A 19,061-nucleotide genomic window follows, 5' to 3' on the forward strand; every position below is an offset into this window, starting at 1 on the left:
CATGGAAATGAGATACGACAAAACGTTGCCACACAAGGTCATTATTTCTGGAGGACAAAGGGGGACAACCAAGATTTTGATAAAGGCTTTTCGAGCGCCCCGAACCAGCCAGGGGCGTCTCCCTTCGTGCTCGCCTTCCTCTGCCTGTGACCGCAGAGGCAGCCGCCTCACGGCTTTGATATGCATCTTACGGGGTGGCAGTGGCTGACACTGTATCCTCTCCCACAGCAGCTGGCCGGCCGAGTCACCCTGCAGTTGGGATCGTCGGACGGTTCTGAGCTCATTGAGGCTTTGTCTCCACAGCCAAAGTAAAAAGCCAAGAATTGTGGGAACTACCCAGGTGATCTGCTGAGGGGGAAGGAAGCCACTTTGTTTTGAAAAAGACAGCTTTGGAGGGCCGGTCTCAATACCTCCACCTTCTCAGCTGTCCAGAGAGGTAATGATGTGTATGATGCTTTGTCCCCTCCCCCCAAGAGGAAAACGTATCCCGAGTGGCCCCCTGGGGGAAGATGCCGAGCGTCCAGCCTCTCCAGAACAGGAGCGGTCCAGAGCCGCCTCCAGAGAGAGCGAAGGACACATCCCCCCTCAGCTCTGGAAATGTCGCCCGGGAGAAACTGCAGGGACCTCAGGTGAGATTTACCTACTGCCGTTTAGAGCCCTCTAACCCAGCTGAGCAGAAATCCCAGATTTAAATCGTGCTCGCCCAGGCATGGTGAATGGTCTCAGACGGTCTTGAGTTTGTTCGAAGTCCCCTCGCTGGCGGCCGAGTCCTTCTGTGACTCCACACCCTTGCTATCGCAGGACGAGGCATGCTTGCCAGCTGGGGGTCCACAGAGAGAAAAGCAAACCACCAAGCTCCCGTTGGAGTCCCCTCCCCTCTAGTGAATTAACAGGTAAAAATAACACGGTCAAGCAACACTCAACAAGCACAAAGAAGCTGTTCAGTGTCTTGGAAAACTCTGGCCTTAAGGTCATCGGGGTCTGAGCTGGGATCTTGCAAGGTGTGAGACCTTGAGGAAGTTACCCTCTAGGGGATGCATTTTACACTTCCTTTCATTCTCACTATTACCCCCCTTACAACACCTCAGGAATCCAAGGCACAGAGAAGTAATTTGCTTGGTGGTCTCCAAAGAAAGGTAGAAAAGGGAACGTCTACTGCTTATTCCATGAAGGGTTGCTAGGTGGATGCGGTGTGAGGCTACTTTATTTGACCCTAAAACAATTCTGGAAGGGGGGGCTGGAGACCTGTCCTTCTCCCCAGTGGTGCTGGCTTGTCCAAGATCACCTTGCCAGTTAGTGGTGGAACCAGCACGACATGGCGACTGTCCTGGCTCCTAGTCGGGCACTTTTTCAACTCTCCCGCACCCTCCTCTGAGAACGGCGGGGTGGGAGCTGGTCTAACAGTGCTCCGATGAACAGAGTTCTGCCTCCGTGGGACTAACCCAAAGGTCGCTTGTTTGGAGGCGGACCCCGTCATCCAGATGTCACCTCTCCGACCTCAGAGGAGATCGAGGGAAGCTAGTCGCCGCACTCACCCACTCCCACAGATCAGATCAGTTGTTCTCGAAGTCCCCGAGGAAGGCTGCAAGCAGAACAGAAGGGAGGGCTTGTCCTTGAGTGACTCAGGGGCTGACTTAGGGTGTCAGTTTTCACACCATGTTTCATGGAAGCCTAGGTCCACAGGGGTGTTTTGGGGGCTGCAGGGGATGGTGTGGGGGGTGGGTACAGGTACCTTGGGTCCCCCATTCAACCAGAGCAATGCCAGCTATCGCCTACAGGGCTAACTGGTGGGAGACCTGGCTTGTTTACAGTGGGCCTCTGTTTAAGATTTAATGTGAAGCAAAGATTTGCTGCTTTTTTAAAAAAAAGAAGAGAAAGAAGAAGAAGAAAAGAGAAGCTTGAGATCTACCTTTCTGGGAGCTTCTGAGAACAGAACCCAGAATTTATCCTCATGGAGATTAGGGGCAGAGGTAGGCAGCCCTGTTCTGGGCCAGAGCAAGTGGTCTCACACCTGGTGCACACCTTCAGACACACGGTGGGTACCTGCTGCGTGCAGAACCCGGGATCAGGTGGTGGGTGGGTGACAGTGAAATACACATGATGGCTCTTGTCCTTTGAGACTTGGAAGAAGCAGAACAAGCACCCCAAAGGCAGGAGAAGGGGCCAAGTGCTAATTAATGCCGCTATATTATCTTGGAATTTCCCCCCTCTTATTTACAGGCTCTATTTTCCCCAATCAGACTACCATTTTCCAGGGGGCCAAGAAACACTGCTCGCTCAGCAAATGTTTCTTAAACACTTCCCGTATATGTCAGGTATGGGAAAGGCTCACAATCTCATGGAAGAGAGACCAGTAATTCCAGCATGGGGTAAGTAACTTTCCTTGGGTAGCAGGGGCCACGGAAAGTGCCAAAAGGAGGTGAAATTTGCATCTGGCAAGAAGAAAGCCGCTCTCCGTAGACCTCCTTTCCTGGGGTCCAGGGCTGCACCCCGCGCCACCCGTCGGTGACGCCAACGATGTGAGCCTTGGGAGGGGATGAAGTAAGGGCACGCTGGACATCCAGGTGCCGGTCTCTGAGAGCCTCCTAGAGGGGAGAGCTTAGGAGGAGCCCGGGTTGGCTCTGGAGAAGGGAGCGTGTCCAGGCTGGGATCCTGCCAGCAGCAGAGGCAACTAAGTGAAGCCAGCAGGGCCTGAGGCAGAGCCTGGCAATAAAGGGAGGAGGTGAGGGAAAGCCAGTTAAGCTCGAGTAGAGCGAGAGGGAAGAAGTAAAGGCATTGAAGAGGGAGCTGGGAGAGAGAGGGAACCAGCTGGGGGCGGAGACGCTTGAATCCAGTACAAGTGGGGTGTTCCTGGACTGGCAGACATGTGCCATCAGAAATGTACTGGGGGAGGAGCGTCGCAGCTTCCAGCACAGTTTCCCCGTCCGTCCATAAAACAGGGATCAGGTGTTCTTCCCAAAGCGCCGCTGGCTGACACCTCCCTTCTGCCTCGACTGTAAAGTCTGGGTCCTGCAGCCCCTGCCGGCGGATCTGCAGGAGCTGGTGGCCCGGAGCCACCTAGGTGGGGGGAGGGAAGTGGCCGGGGCCTGGCCTGTCTCCCAGCTGTGACCCCCATCTGGGGCTTCTGGAAATCTGACCTGAACACTCCCACTCCCACACTCACGCCTACACATTCGTCACCAGGTAAAGGCGCGGATAGGGCACGGGGGAGCAGGGACACACACAAGCACACCACATATTAAAGAGCCCCCAGGGCCATGTAAGGAAGGCGGGGTGTCCTGGGCTGGGAAAGCGGGGAGGCTGGCCACGCCGTCTCCCCTCGATCCTCCTGGGGAACCCGTGCCCCGGCTCCGTCGCTCTGATAATGTGAACGAACCGGAGAGGAGAGAGGAGCGCGCGCGAGCGCGGACAGCGGAGAGGCGCGGAGGGAGAGAAAATCCGGGCCGGGCGAGAGGGAAGAGCGGAGAGCGCACACCCGGCAGGGGCCGAGGCTCGAGGGGCGGCGCCGAGAGGCGCGGGGCGCGGCGGCGGCGGCGGCGGCGACGCGGAGGGCGCGGGGCGGAGGCGCGGGCCGAGCGGGGAGGGCGGGCCGAGAGGGAGGAGCCCCGGTCGCCGCCGCCCGCCCGCCCGGCGGCCCGCGCAGCCCGCACTCGCCGCCGCGCCTCGGAGTTTGAGCCCCGGCGCGGCGCCGCCCCCCCCGGCCCCGGCGCCCCCGGAGCGGCGCGCGGAGGGAGGAGGGCGGGCGGGCGGGCCGGCGGGCGGCGGAGTATGAGGCGCCCACCATGGTGCGATGCGACCGCGGGCTGCAGATGCTGCTGACCACGGCCGGAGCCTTCGCCGCCTTCTCGCTCATGGCCATCGCCATCGGCACCGACTACTGGCTCTACTCCAGCGCGTACATCTGCAACGGCACCAACCTGACCATGGACGACGGGCCCCCGCCCCGCCGCACCCGCGGCGACCTCACCCACTCGGGGCTGTGGCGGGTGTGCTGCATCGAAGGTACGGCCGGCCTCGGCAACCCCCTCGCCACGCGCGCGCGCGCCCAGGCGCACGCACACACACACACACACGCACACGCACACGCACACGCACACGCACACACCCTGCTTGGGGCGCCGGCCGGGAAGGGGTGGGCGCGGCCCTGGCTCCGCGCGAGACACAAAGGAGCCGGAGCGAGCGGGCGGGTCTCCTCGCGGCCAGCTGTGCAGCACCGGGCGGTCCCTCCCGACTGGGGACGCCCCCCCGCCCCCAGCACACCGGCCCTACAAACTCTCCGCCGGCACACGCACACCCCCTCGCACACAGACACAATGAAACACGCCGAGACTCGCGCGCGCGCAGCCCGAGACCGGAGCGATCCCGAGGGGCCGCGCCAGCGCCCCCGGGGGAGGCGGAGGCTGCCGAGGGGGCGGGAGGAAGCTAGGGTTGGGGGAGCGGACGGCCGAGGAGGGAGGGAGCTGGGGGAGAGGTTGCTTGGCAACCGGTGTCTGCGCGATTGCTATGGGAACTGGCCATCCTGGGGCGGGGCCGGCCGGGGGCGGGGAGCGCCGGGGCCGCTCTGCGCTCGCTCGAGGCCTGGCCGAGGGGTGGGAGGGGGGCTGGGCTCCAAGCGGGACTGGGGACCCGGGTCGCCCGAGCCTGAAGCCTGCCGAGACCTTGCTCCGCCACGTACTCCTCCAGGGGCCACCGGCCCACTCCCCCCCGCTCGGTGGGGTGGGGAGGGGAGCGTCACCAAGTCTCCCCGCCCCCCCGACTAGGGCAGCGAGCCCGCCGCCGTCGTCCCAAGGCCGGGAATCTTCAGTAGAACTGGGGCGCGCAGGGGCGACCCGCGGACCGCGAACTGCCTGGGAGGGGCGTGGCCGCCGGATCCCGGCAGGAGGGACGCGGCGCTGAGCCCTCCAGGTGCGCGGCCGGGCCCTGCAGTAGGTGTTGTACGGTTGGAATGCCTCTGGGGGCCGGGACTGGGTGTCCCCGGACTGCGGGGACCCCTCCCTCCGGGGGAGGGACCCGGACTCCTCCAGTGGCGACGTGCGCCAGACTTGAGCGCCTCCGGCCCGCCCCGCTGCGGAACTTGGACTAACAGGTGGCTTTGTCCGGGCGGTCTGTTCCCCTCCAGGTTGTGCACGGGTTCGCCGCCTGGTCTTGGCTTTCAGACTGGAAAAGGGGTGGGGGACGTTGGTGGAGGGTTCCTCTCAAAAATCCTTGGACAGAGTTTCCTCCTCCTTTTTCTGTAACCTTTCCGCGCGTGTCAACTCCGCCTTCCGTGGTCGGGGTTCTCCCGCACCCCCAGCCTTCCTGCAGTTCCAGCCCCTGCGAAGAGCTGGGCAGGGTGGCGTCTTCCTGGAGGTTGGTAGGCAGCTCTAGAAGAGATGGTCCTTCTTCTGGCCGTATTTGGGGTCGGGTAAAAGGAGGCTCTGTAAAGCAGGGTCGCTCCCTTTCTCTCTCACCCCCATGATGCCTGTTCTCATCTGGAATCCTGCCCACCTCTGCCCCCCACTTTCTCTCCCAAACGAAGCTGCTTTGACCTTTGAACTTGGAGCTTATTGCCCGGACTGAGTGGAGTCTTCCAGGAGCAGGAATGTGCGATCAGTAGTTTGGGAAACACAGCCACACAAAGGACCGGCGGGCCCACCATCACAGCCTCCTCTTTTCTTTTGAAAAACATCATTTTTCAAAAGGAAAATGGTGTGCAGATGCTCAGATCACGAACACCTACTCCTCTCATCTGGAGGACGTGCCCACGTCACCGCCTGCCACGGCACCTGCGTTAGACACAGAACAAGGGCGGCTGGGCCCCCGTGTTCTACCTCGCAGGCCCCACTGGGTGCTGTGTATGTGGTCCAGTAAGTCGAGCCCCTGTCATCACCCAAGCCCGCGCATCTGGGCCCCAGGCCTTCCAGGTTCCTGGTCGAAATTGGAACCCACTCCTCCATGCCGGCGAGCCTGGCCTCTGCAGAGTGGCTCGAATGCCTCCTTTATTAATTTCTCATCCTAATTAGGATTGATGCCGCACTTAGCATCTTGCCAGCTGCCTTGAGCCGTTTGCACTCGATGTTCATCAAGAGAGCCCCAAGCTGATCTGGGCAGCAGGCTCTGCTGGAGGAGGGAGGGTGGGGAGCCGCCATCTGGGGACTTCACCCCAAGAACTGGGCTGCCTCTGTCATCCCCCAGGAGCTCAGGGGTTCTGGGGGCCAAACCAGGCCACTTCCAAGGGCCAGGACATCCTTGGACCAAGCCAGGGCTGAGAGAGCTGGCTCAGGATCCCTCGGGATGCTCTGGAATCATCCTGGCAGTCCTTCAGCTGGGGCGGAAACTGCGAGCTTATCTCACAAAAGCACATCGCAGAGTCCGACGGCTGTCTGCCATCTATGACGTCTCCACCTGCCAGCGAGCGTCCAGGCCGAGACCCGGACGCTCTGTGGGGACATGGTCACCTCAGTATTGGCTTCTGTGTGTAGAATGCATTGTTTCCACCTGCTCTCTAGCGAAGTACCCCAAAGCATTTCATGGGAAAGAATGAAAAGCTCAAACCTCTAAGCTGAAACTGAAGACATACTGCAGCAGGCAGCTAATAAAACACCAGTTGTGACAGTGGGACTCTGAAGGGCTTGCTGGCATCTCACAAACCGCAGATTCAGTTCCCTGGCTGTTTCACAGGAATGATGTTGTGAGGTCGGGAGAGCCCAGCCCCCTGTGTACTTAAGGTGTCTGTGCAGGCTGGCAGGGCTGCGTGCAGAAGCCTGCTGCTCCCAGACTCACCACGGCCGACATCACCCTTTTCCACCCCCAAAGCCGGGTCTCCCCGCTGCCCCTCTACAGGACAAGCGTCACAGTCCTCCAGCGCACAGAGCCTTGTGCACGTTCCGCACGGCGCGCTCACAACAGCCCTGAGAGGGTGCCCTGTTCACCTCCACCTGCAGCGTGGGGAACAGAGGCTCAGAGAGGGCAAGGCACTTGCCCAGAGGCACCCAGGTAGGAGGCTGCAGGGCCAGCATCGAGCCTTTGTCTCACTGCAAAGCTCTCCCCACCGTGTTGTCCTGCCCTTTCCCAAACATCTTCTGGGTTACCATTAAAAATAGAACCAAGTACTTGCCTAGCCAGTGGAGGAGCCCAGCTCTGAGGCTGGCTCGCGGCAGCGTGAAGGCATTTGGAAGTGAGAATGTACAACTGCTACACAAATTGCATAACACACTCTCTTCTCGCTTCTCTCTGTTTCTGTCTTTGTCTCTGTGTGTCTGTCTCTCTCTCTTTTCCTACCACGTTCTGGACTAGCCTGTTCCCACCACAAAGAGCCATCTGCTTCCTCCGTCTCCTAGACCCCCACCTCCTTCTTTCTTTGCATCTTTGGTGACATTCAGCCCAAGGCTGGGGACACAGGAAAGGAGTAACACATCTCTGTGGACTTCTCCACCAAAGCTACCGCCCACCAACATTTGTTCAGTCTCTAACGCATTCTGGAATCAGGCAAGGTGTAGAAGGTAAACAGGCATTCCGGAGCATGCACTGTGTGCCAGGGACCGGAGACCTCGTGTAGACACGGGAAGGGAAGGGGAGACTCTGGGCCCCGAGGGCAGCAGCTTATGCGGCAAAGCCCCCGTGCCCGCTGGGAGCTCGAGATGCTCACGGGGGCTGCCAGACACCAGGGTCCCCGAGCGAGCCAGTCACTGTGCTCTGGGCCCAGGATACAGGGTCCTGGCAGAGTTCAGCCTCAGCAGTACCACCGCCCAGGTCCCCCATAGACGGGGCTGCCGTCAGCACACTCGCAGCTCGGTCAGTGCCAGGGGTGGCCCCGGGCCGGCTGCTTTGTGTCAGCTCTGTCCTGGGCACCTACTGGGGAGCGGGTAGGGAGACCCTGGCCCCTGCGAGTGAGAGGCTCCTTTGCTCCATCATGCTCACTCCCACCCCCGCCCCGCCACAGGCAGCATCTCTCACCAATGAGTGTACCCAAACTTCATTCACACCACGGCCCCCAGAGGAAGAGAAGGTATTTGCACTGCACCTCGGGGGCCGGGGAGGAGAGGACAGCCATCGGTGGCTACCCCGGGCACCAGCCACGCCAGGCGCTGCCCAGCTCCTGGGGGGCACGCTTCTCTGGGACATCTGGAACCCTCTCACGACCGGCCAGCTGGGAAGCTCTGCCTTGCCCCACACTCCGGACACAGGCCCGTTCAGGGAGGTTTGGGTCTGAATTCCGTCCTTTCCCCTCCTGCCCCAGGCCAGGCACCGGGCTGGGCGCTCTTCCTGTCTTTCATTTTCTCTTGCAGTAACTCACAGGCCGCCTGTCCAGTCAGGCCCAGGGGGGTGCGAGCAAAGAGCAGGCTCCCTTCCCGCAGCACCCGACCCATCAGCTGGTCCCCTCGTCTGCAGGCCTTCCTTTGCCCTCCAGGGTTGCTCATAACAGCCATCACATCAACCTCCATGCAGGACTTCCCATTAGTTCGTATAATTGCCAGCAACTCTGCAAGGTAAATCTTAATTATCTGCCTTTTATAGGTGGAGAAAATGAGGCTTAAGATAGCCACGGCTTCTGGGTGTCAGGGATGCCTGCCACTGTCTGGATAGCGGTTGAGGCTAAGCAGGTGAGCCCAGCTGTCCCCCAGCCAGGGGATGCCCTTTGTTTGAACCACACAGATTTGGGTAGGGACAGGTAAGGGGGCTGCCTTAGTCAGCTCGGCTGCCATAACAAAATGTGGTAGACTCAATGGCTTAAACCACAGACATTATTTCTTACAGTTCTGGAGGCTGGAAGTCCAAGATCAAGGTGCTGGGCAATTCGGTTCCTGGTGAGAGCTGCTTCCTGGCAAACGGCCACCTTATCCCTGTGTCCTCATGTGATGGAGACAGCTCTCTGTTCTCTCCTTGTAAGGGCACTAATCCCATCATGAGGACCCCACCCTCATGACCTCATCTCTCTAGTCACCTCCCAAAGCCCCATCTCTGAATACGTCGGGGGTTAGAGCTTCAACATATGGATCTGGGGGGGACGCAAACATTCAGTCAGTGACAGGGCTGCTCTTCCTTCTGTCCCTGCTCTGTAGCTGGTGCCCAGTCTCTCATCGTTCAGGAAGGGGCCCTGGCAGTCCCTTCTCATGTCTACCTTCCCTTAATGTCCTGCTCTGTCTCTTCACCCTCCTCTGTTCTTCACTCTTTTCTTTCGACAAGAAAAACCGAGCTGGAGCCAGCTGACTTAGTGAAGAGAAGCTGGGGATCTTGGTGGACCCCAGCCTGACTTAATGGTCTTGCAGCAGAGCCGGCTTTGGAGGAGCCCCATGTCAGGGGCTTCAGAAAGGCTCAGTAGGAAACCAGCAGCTCTTTAAAGTAAATCTCCTGGTGTCAGTCTGCTCAGACGACCAAGACTCTGGGGATATCTAGGACGTAGTAACAGATGCAGAGCGTAGGAAGGGGCCTCCGGTCATCAGATCCAGGGTGTCAGGGAGCCTGGTGGGCCTCTGTCTCCTCATCTGAAAGGGGCCTGGCTGATCTGGAACATTCCTCCCACCTTTGTCTTTCAGCCACACAAGCCCCAGAGGGCCCTGCCCGCAGCCTCCAGGTAGAAGCAGGTTCAGTGTGGCCTTGATGTGGCCCACAGGAAGCCTCCAGGTAGAACAGGTTCAGTGTGGCCTTGATGTGGCCCACAGGAAGCCTCCAGGTAGAACAGGTTCAGTGTGGCCTTGATGTGGCCCACAGGAAGCCGGGTTCTCCAGCTGGAAGAGCCTTTGAGATTAGTTCAGTGGCCTCAACCTTATTTCTGCTAAGACACACGTGTAAAGGCTATGTCACCCGCCTGCTGGGCACGCCTCATCCGTCCATCCGTCCCTTCATTCATTCCTGCTCACGGAGCACTGCTCTGTGTCGGACGTGTGGGGCTCTGAGTCACGGGGGTGGGCAGGACGGACGTGGCCCCTGCTCTCTTGGAGCCGAAGTTCTAATGGGGTAGCTGACGCTTCCAGGTACTGATGAGTGTTTTGACGGAAACAGAGCCGGGTCGGGGGGCGCTGGGAGAGGCCGGGGAGGGTGGCCACTGGTCAGAGGGCCATGAAGGAGGTGTCAGAGAAGGACCGGAGGGAGCGCTTCCAGGAAGAGGAAGAGGCAGACGAGGCCGCGAGGCAGGAAAGAACCTGGTGCAGGTGGCGGAGTGCGGCGGGGGGGGCTCCATCCCTGCGGAGGGGCTGGGAGAGGCTTCGAGGTCAGGGTCAGCACCCTGCTTTACCTGCTTTTTATGACAAGGGATCTGTGCTTGGGGAGGGGAGGGGATGGCATTGGGGTCTGATTTACGTTTTCAGGAAGTCCGCTGGCTACCTGTGGAGAACGGAGATTCTAGGAGGCAGGGAGGCCGCCAGGAGGCCAGCGTGGGAGTTGCTGCAGGTGCCCGGACTGGAAGCCTGGGGCCAAGTGGCAGCAGCAGAGATGTGGGGACTTGCGGGGGGGAGGCTGGGGCGGGGGCCAGATCGAGCATAACTGCCTGGACCGGGAGCTCGGTAGCTGGCAAGACAGCGGTGCTCTGTCCACATGGGGAAGATGGAAGAAGGAGTGGGGTTGGGAGAGGAAATCAAGTGTGAGCCCGTTGGGGTCCCAGGTTTTCACACTACTGCCCAGCCTCCCACAGCCAAAAGTGTGCCGGAAAGTTCCGTAGAGCACAGCTTAGGGGAACCACGGGAGCTCGTACCCGTCCAGGTGTCGTGGGTTCACCACTGCTGCCCTCACGGCAGGGCGGGATTTCTCACCCTCGATACCTTGGAAATTTTGAACGGGATCCTTTTTTCTGTGGGGCTGCCCTGTGTGTTGTAGAAGGTTAGCAGCGTCTCTGGCCTCTACCCACTAGAAGTCAGCTACAGCCCCGCCTCTCCAAGCTGTGACAACCGCAGACGTCTCCAGACTTTGCCAAAGGTCTCCTGGATGGTGGAGGGGCCAGGCAGGAGTGCCCCCCATCGAGAACAGCTGCTCTCAGGGAACTGCCATTTCGGTCGAGGGCAAGGGCTGACCTGATTCCCGGCAACTGAAGGAACTTCACTTATTTCTCTTTCCTTCGAGAAAACACATGGAACCTCGGGGGGAAGGGGGTGTCGGGGAGCATCTCTATTAAGGGGATGACCTGGCATCTGCTTCAGGTGACTGCAGATGTAACTGGTACCCGGCTCCATTCCTTTCTTAAGGGTCGTGAATTGCAGGTGACCCAGCTCGCCCTGCCTGTGACGCCCCAGCAGGTGTCCACACGGGTGGGCGCTGCAGATGTGGCTGGATCCTTCCACTCTGCAAGCAGAGGAAACCAAGGCTGGAGAGGCAGAGGGACTTACTCAAGGTCACACAGCTGGTTAGTGACGGAGCCGGGAGCAGAAGGAGGTCTGGGGCTGCCTGGTTAGGGCTCTCTGCCCGCCCAGCCTCCCTGTGGGCCGGCACCTGGGTGAAGACCAGGCATCTAGCAACCACTGTAGCACAAGGTGAGCAGCAAGAAATACAGAAGGACGAAGGGACTCCCTCCCCCTGGGCCTTTCTCCAGGGTCTTTGCAAAGCAGATGGTGCCTCCCCTCAGAGGCCCACTGCTCCCAGCTGGCCCGAGGATGTGGGGTGTGACCTCACACTTAGCCATGCCTGGCCTTGGCATCGGGCCTCCTCCGCCCCTCCCCCTTCCCCGGAGCCAGGACGGAGGCAGGGGAGCCGCCCTGTTGGGATGCTGGAACCGGAGATGTGCTTGGGTCAGAAGAACCCTCTGACTGCTTCTGCTTCCCAAAACATCAGGACCTCTCCATCACCCCCACGCCTACCCACCCCAAACTTCTATCTGCCCTTCAAGTCAGCGTCCTCCGAAAAGTTAACCCCAGCTCCTTCTTCGGGCTCCTTGCGCATTCTGTCCCCCAGCTGCAAAGGGCCTCACTGCCCACGGGCCTGAAAGGGCTTCTAACTGGAGCTGCTCTCGCCCCTCCCCCGCTCGTCACTCCCCTCCCCCACCTCCGCGATTGCAGACCTAAAGCAAGGTCCCCACTGTCACAGCATCCAACCCTCTGTGCCTCGTACCTCACCAAGCCCACGGAGGCAGAGGTGCCCAGCAGGTGCCGTTTACGTGTCCTCCCCCCACCCCGCTACAACCCCCTGCCCCACCATTGCCCCATTTACAAAAGAGAGTGTGCAGAGGCCCAGGGGAGTTTCTGGACTCAAGCCCAGCTCCAGAGCCTGGAAGGAAAACAAATTATTCAAAATTGTTCGCCTCCCTAGCTCACCTGCCATCAGCCTGTCACCTCCTGGCCCTGGGGAGACAGACAGGGGCCGCGCGCTTGTCTCAGCTCACTTCTTCCAACCTCTGTTACTCCACATGGAAGTGGCAGTGTCAGGTGGCTAGCACTGAAGTCACATGGACCTGGGTTTGAGTCCAGGCTCTGCCATTAGTCAGCTGTGTGTCTTCAGATAAGTTAGCTAACGTCTCTGAACTACGTACGGTTCCTTCACTGTAAAATAGAGCCATCACTGAATCAACCCCTGGGATTGTTGTAAAGGCTTTATGAGAACATGCATGTCAAATAACCCTCATGGCGCCTGGCATCTTGTAGATGTTCAAGGTGTGATGGCCTTCCCCTTACTTCCATATTTCCTGAAACTTGGAAGTTTTCCCAGAAAAAATAAGTCACCCAACCTTTGCAGCTGAGCTGAGTGGGGCCCCAGGTCAGCTCACTGGCCTCCAGGTTCTGGGAATGGAGGAAGCTGAGTGTCCCCGGGGATGTTCAGGCCACTGTAGAACATGGTGTTCTTTCATCACCTCTCAGAGGCAAAACCACGCTGAATGGCTTCTGTGAGCCATAAAATCAGAACGAGAGGCTCTCAATTAGGAGTCGAAACAGGGTCTAGCAGCAAGGCAGCGCCCAGAGCGCTTCCCCCCTCCCACTTCCTGGCAGGCACCGGGGCTACAGCTGTGACCTCCAGTGTTGTGGGATCAGGGCTGTGATAAAGGAGGAGAGGGTGCCGGGTGTGGAAACGCTGGGGCAGGAGTCAGGAGACCTGTGCCTGGTTCTGGTTCTGTGACTAACATCCGGACAGTCTTCTGGGTATCCCTTAACCTCCTAGAGCCTTTGCTTGCTTGGCTGTCAAATGGGCAAATGACACCTGTCTTTCCCTTCATCCGTCTCTCATCCCTCCCTCCAACCTCCCTCCTCTCTACCTCTGTCTCCCTCTTTCCCCCTCTTCCCTCCGTCCTCCTGTCTCCTTGCATCTGTTCTTCCCCCTCTTCCCTCCATCCTCCTGTGCCCTCCCAGGGCTGTGCGAATACCCAATGAGAGGGTACTTGGGAAAGCGCTGTGGAAAGCACGGTGGCTGTGCTGCACAGAGGCGCTGCAGAGGGTACAGGATTTCGGGCTCATTTTCTTGGAAACACTTGGCTTTGCCTCTTTTCACGCTGACGCCTCAGCGAGGACCCGCATGCTGGTGGCAGCCTCACCTGTCGGATGCACTGCTGCTGGCTTGTTCTCACCTCCAGAGAATCAGCCGGTCCCCTCTCCCACCCACTTGATCGTTCGTGCTCAGGACACACTGATGACCTGCTTTGCGCTCATCCCAGAGCTGGCCACCGCAGAGATGAGAAAAAACGCCTTTCCTGCGACATCCCCTTGGGATTCCTTACAGACCGCCCAGACCCACCCACAGCTTTCCCTCCACCTGGCTCCCAGCCGCTGTCATGTCTTGCCTGGATGCCGCAAGGAGTGTCCTGACCCTTCTTCCCGCCCCTCCCTCCCGCCCGACCCCATGCTAGCCCTTCTTCACACACGGCCAGAAAGAGCTTGGAAAAATGGAAATCAGATCACATCATTCCCTAGCTCGATGGCCGTCAACGGGGCCACATCCCACTTGAGATAAAGTCAGGCTCCTTCCCTGATCTGCGAAGCTCCACAGGTCTAGCCCCACACACCTCTGACACCTCCCACCAGGGGCTTCACTGTACAGAAGAGTCAGGTCAGGTGATCTCTGAACCGAGTCTGCGTGATGGTTCACGGGACAGGGGCTGGGTGTGTGGCAGGGGAGTCAACGAGACCCGCGTTTGAACACTGCTCTGCCCTGTGTTAGCTCTGTGACCTCGGGCAGATTCCTTGGCTTCTCTGAGCCTCTGTTTTCTCATCTGTAAAACGGAGATACAGCGGTAGACACCCCCAGCCGATGGAGCCACTCCCCAAGACACAACCAAAGAGGAGTGTCCTGAGGTGGGGGAACAGGAGAGGCTGAGGCCCCCCCCTGCAGGGTGGAGGCGGGGCTGGCCTGGACACAGGGACGTGGCGGTCACCTGCTTGATGGATGGAAACAGCTCCCCTTGTGATGAGATGTCAGGCTGTGCCTGTTGACCCCAGTGTCTCGGTTCCCTGATGGGACCAATGGCACTGGGGCATTTGTATTGTCTGAACCAAAGTTCTAGACAAAAGAACAGAGGACAGATTCTCTCATGTTGTTGTATATGATGTAGGAAGTGTTACTGAGATCCTGAAATGTTGGCATTTTTAGATTTGGTGGGGAGATGGTGGAGTAGAAGGGAGAACGATCCAGAACATTTTAAATCAAGACTGTCCTAGAGAAACCCAGACCCTAGCACAGGAATAAAGACACAGACGTAGAGAATGGACTTGAGGACACAGGGAGGGGGAAGGGTAAGCTGGGATGAAGCGAGAGAGTGGCATGGACATACATACACTACCAAGTGTAAGATAGATAGCTAGTGGGAAGCAGGTGCGTAGCACAGGGAGATCAGCTCGGTGCTTTGTGACCACCTAGAGGGGTGGGATAGGGAGGGCGGGAGGGAGGGAGACGCAAGAGGGAGGAGATATGGGGACATACGTATACGAATAGCTGATTCACTTTGTTATAAAGCAGAAACTAACACACCACTGTAAAGCAAATACTCCAATAAAGATGTTAAAAAACAAACAAAAAAACCCAGACCCTAATAATGGGTCACGTGCAAAGGATATAGAATGACTGGTGTCACCAGGGCTGTATTCATGCACCTCTGCGTCACTTCACGCTCTGCTGTCGCCATCTTGAAATTCTTAATGATTTTTGAACGAGAGGACCCCCATTTTCATTTTGCACTGGACCCCCCCAAAATTCTGTAGCCAGGCCTGGGTGTCCTGTTCTGTCCCGAGAGAAGACTTTGATTGGAGGAAGGGTGGGCCGGGGAAGCTGGGACTGGAGGGGGGTGATGCTGGAGGGTCCTGAGTTTGCACAGAAGTTGGCGGCTGGGGTGGGGGGCAGGGGGGTGTTACTGGAACCACCTCTCTCTTGTTTCCTCCAAGGGCCCCCTCAGACAGTACGCAGGCCCGGGGCTGCCTCGGAGATGGGCGAGCACCTTGTTAGCGTTTATGGGCCACCTGCCAAGTGCCTGGCTTCGTGCTGGACACTGTGGGTACAGAAAGGCTTTGGGGAGCTTACTGTCGTGTGCTGGGGAAGCCAAGGGAGAAGAGGCGGCAAAGTGAGGACAGAGCCTCAGAACACATCCGGATGTCAGGGCCTGCTCCCAGGGGTTCCGCTAAGGCCTGTCTCTTAGGGTCGTCCGGAGGATCAAGTGGAAAACACGGCGCTCTGCGGACGCCTGCTTCGCCATGGGTGCGAAATACACAGCAGTGCTTATGAGTGGCGTCTCGGAGGACGTCTGGTGGACGTGGGGCGGAGGGCCCGGTGCCCGGGTGCGTCGGGCTTTGAGTCCAGGCTCTACCTCCCAATGGCCTCCGACCGGCCGTTGCACCGTCTCGGAGCCTCAGTTGCTTTCTCAGCAAAATGGGTACGTTAGCAACACGTCTTGTGCAGATTTGCTGGCAGGGGCGGGGGGGGGGGGGGCGCGCGAGGTGAGCTGTTGGTGCTTGGCCTGGGGCTGGAACACGTGCCCGATGCCCCAGAGGCTGCCCTGCGCCTGGGGCTACGGGAGGGCCCGCCGTGAGGGTGGGTCTCGAGGGGCGTATTAGGCTTATCCGCAGCCCCCAGACCACACCGCGAGCTGAGAGGGGAACGGGACTCCCCGAGGACATCTCAGGACACCCAGGCTTCCTTCCAGGGGCCGGACAGTCCAGCCAAGGCCGTGTCACCAGCTCGTCTGGCCGTGCAGTGTGGGGAGGGTGCCCCAGGCTTGCTTCCGCCGCTGATAACAAGCGCACATTGACGCCGGCTCCCGGGGGCCAGCGTGCTGTTCCCGGCTCGCATCTGAGCCCTCGCCCGAGACATTTGCTCGCTTCAGCAGTTTGGCATATCATACAAAGGGGCTCTGATTTCCCCTGATGTCCAACTCCTCTTGCATGAAAAATAGCTTTTGTTATCTTTCTGCCCACGGATTCCTGCGTGCGCGAGTCAAGGCCAGACGCCTGGGGGGTGGAGAGGCTGCACCGGCTAACCATTGGGAGGGGCTTCCTTCTCCCCCCTCGGCCGCCCCTGTGGCCCGTGGCCGCGGCCCTGGCGATCCGGCTCTCGGGGCGTTGCCTGCGGGCCCCTGGCCTGTTCCCCCCACCCCCCTTCACGCTGGTCAGCCCCTCTTCCCACGCAGTGGCTGTTTGTGATGTGTCCCCAGGGTCCTTGTTTGGGTTGCCTCCTTCCCCACTGTCCCCACCATCACCCCCTCCTCCGAAACCCAGGTCCTTTGTTCCCGCCCATCCCCCAGTTCTCCCCGCCCCCCCCTTCTGTTTCTTTCTTTCGAACTTGCCTTTCTGATGATTTCTTCCCTTTTCCTTTCTAGTCTGCCGTATTTAAAGCACAGAAGCCTTCTCCTCCTTCCTGTTCAAGGCAGATTTTTGAAAGTTCTTGTGACATTTACTAGATAAAAATGTATTCTTTTAACTCTGCGATTATTAGGAGGGTTATTAAACATGAGGAGAATTCTATTAAATAGCAAATTGAGTGAGTCAGAAACCCACAGATGTGAAACCTCTGAAGGTTATCTGGTACAAATAGATGTGACTATGGCTGTTCTCGAGGCCTGAAAAAAATATTGGGAAAAAATTCACCAAAATGGTTTTCTTAATGATGGTCATGGGAAGTCTGAGTGCTTTATCTTATCTCCTTCTTTCTTTTTCTAATTTTTTACCCTGTTTGGCGGGGGGGGGGGGGGGATACCTGAACCTGATATTTAATTTTAAAAAGCCCCAGGGCCAGTCTCCAGCCCGCAGACAGGTGAATGTCTCAGTATGTTCGTTCAGCATCCGCGGTGTCTGCTCTCTGTCTCCTTAACTGCATCCAGGAACATGCCCCAGGCATCACGCCCAGTCACCTTTTGTCAGTGTTTTATTTCGGGTCGCCCCTGACTTATAACCAAATTGGTTGCTGGATGAAAGCCTTTTCGAGCCATCCACCATCCAATCTTTATTTCCCGTAAGCACAATTTACACATTGGGTTTCCGTTCTTAGACATCCATCTCACGTAATAAAAGTGCCCGAAGTGACTGCAACAGTAAGTGAAAAGCAAATAAAACCCAGATATATGCTCTCACAAACTTTTATCACATATGTAAAACCAAGTACTTAATATAAAAGCTTGGCCGTGAAATCTTCCTTTGGGGGAATTTTTCTGCCTGAGCCAGACTGGCCAAGGTTTCTTAAAATATGAATCCAATGAAGTTTGAACAGAAGATGCTTGCTTTTTTTTTCCCCCTGAAAAACCACCCTGTGGCAAGTTTAAGCACGCTCCGTTGCACCAAAAAATCCTCAAATGCTTTAAAATAAAGGATTCTCCCGTCTCAGAATTTTTCCGTCTCAGAATTTTTCCATTGCCAATTCCGTTTGTGTAAATTCTTTAGAAAAGATCTGTGCCTGGTGGATATTGGAGGAAAGGCAGTTTCCACTGTGACCCGTACCTGTGCTGCTGCTGTAACCACACCCTGCTCTGTGCCAGTGAGTCAGGTGACAGGTCACATGCCGGTGGGCGCGGGGGTGTCAGCCTCCCGGAGTCCTCGTTGCCAGGTTAATGGTCCTTGTTGCTCATTAATGCTGCTTTTAGCCATTAGCGGCAGTTGTGGTTAAGATAAAAGCGCCAGCGAGGTCCACATCTGGCGTCTGTGGCTGAGATGGCCAATACTTGAGCCAGAAAGTTGTTTCTCGAATCTCATCAGAATCTCTGTGCCTCTAATGGTGATGTCTGTTCCTTCTTGTTCAGTCTTTCCTTCTGAAAACAAAGCACTCATCTTCAGCCTTGAAAGCCCTTCATCTTCTCGGAAGTGGTGTTTATGCCCACCTTTGGTCTCCCCTTCTCCGGAGGATCGGGAAGGAAATCTACCTGGTTTTCTTGCTTTTTGCTTCTAAACCTGGGTGCTTTCTCTAGCTCATTTCTGGCTTTCAGTCAACAAGCCTTTGGGGCGTGCCTGCCGGTGCAAAGGGCTCTGGGAGGGGCTGGGGTCCAGAGACCCGGAGGAGACCCTCTCCTTACCAGAGGTGGGGCGTCGAGTTGCCCACGAGCAGAAGGTGGCCGGGCCAGCCCTGCTCAGCCCTCACGGCGCCCTGTTCCCCCGACCCGGTTACCTGTTCGTCCATCCCACACCCTCCCGCCCACTGTTCCATGTAGGACCCGAAGCACGAAGGGTCATCCGGTGAGCACTCATCGTGTACCAAGCATGACATGTATTATCTCAGGAACTTTCCACATGTCATGTCATGCTAATAACAGCCATGACTTAATACTATTTAATTATTTGTTGAGCTATTCGTTATAGTTTGAGCTGTTACCTACATGGCCTTTACTATGTGCCAGGAACTGTCCCAGGCACCAGGCAGCTAGATAGACGGCTAGACAGCTAGATGGACTGACTTAGTTAATCCTCAGCCCCCCATGAGTGAGGTGCTATCACTATATATAGCACCTGTTGTATACACGGGGAAACTGAGGCACGGAGAGGTTAAGCAACCTGCCCGAGGCCCCAGGGCCCGCACGTGTTGAGATCAGCATTCAGACCCACGCAGTCTAGCTCCAGGTTCACCCTCCTCGTGCCTGGGCTGTAGCAGCTGCAGCTGTTACATCTGAATATCTCTTACATGCAGGCGCTTTGCACAGTTTGTTTCATCCGTGCGCCGTAGCGAGGGTAACACTTCCTGTGTGGGCAGTGGGGAGACTGGGG

At 57.8% G+C, this 19,061-nt stretch overlaps 1 protein-coding gene across 1 annotated transcript in view; it reads left to right on the top strand.

Moving 5' to 3' along the window:
• The first annotated feature begins 3,782 nt into the window (after positions 1-3,782).
• Positions 3,783-19,061, top strand: part of CACNG4 (calcium voltage-gated channel auxiliary subunit gamma 4) — a 54,745-nt gene continuing 39,466 nt past the window's right edge. Inside the window, exon 1 of the mRNA XM_060135602.1 lies at positions 3,783-4,002. Coding sequence (XP_059991585.1) covers positions 3,783-4,002 — 220 coding nt within the window. The remainder of the gene's footprint in view (positions 4,003-19,061) is intronic.

The sequence above is a fragment of the Lagenorhynchus albirostris genome, chromosome 20 (genome assembly GCF_949774975.1).
Source record: "Lagenorhynchus albirostris chromosome 20, mLagAlb1.1, whole genome shotgun sequence".
NCBI lineage: Eukaryota > Metazoa > Chordata > Mammalia > Artiodactyla > Delphinidae > Lagenorhynchus > Lagenorhynchus albirostris.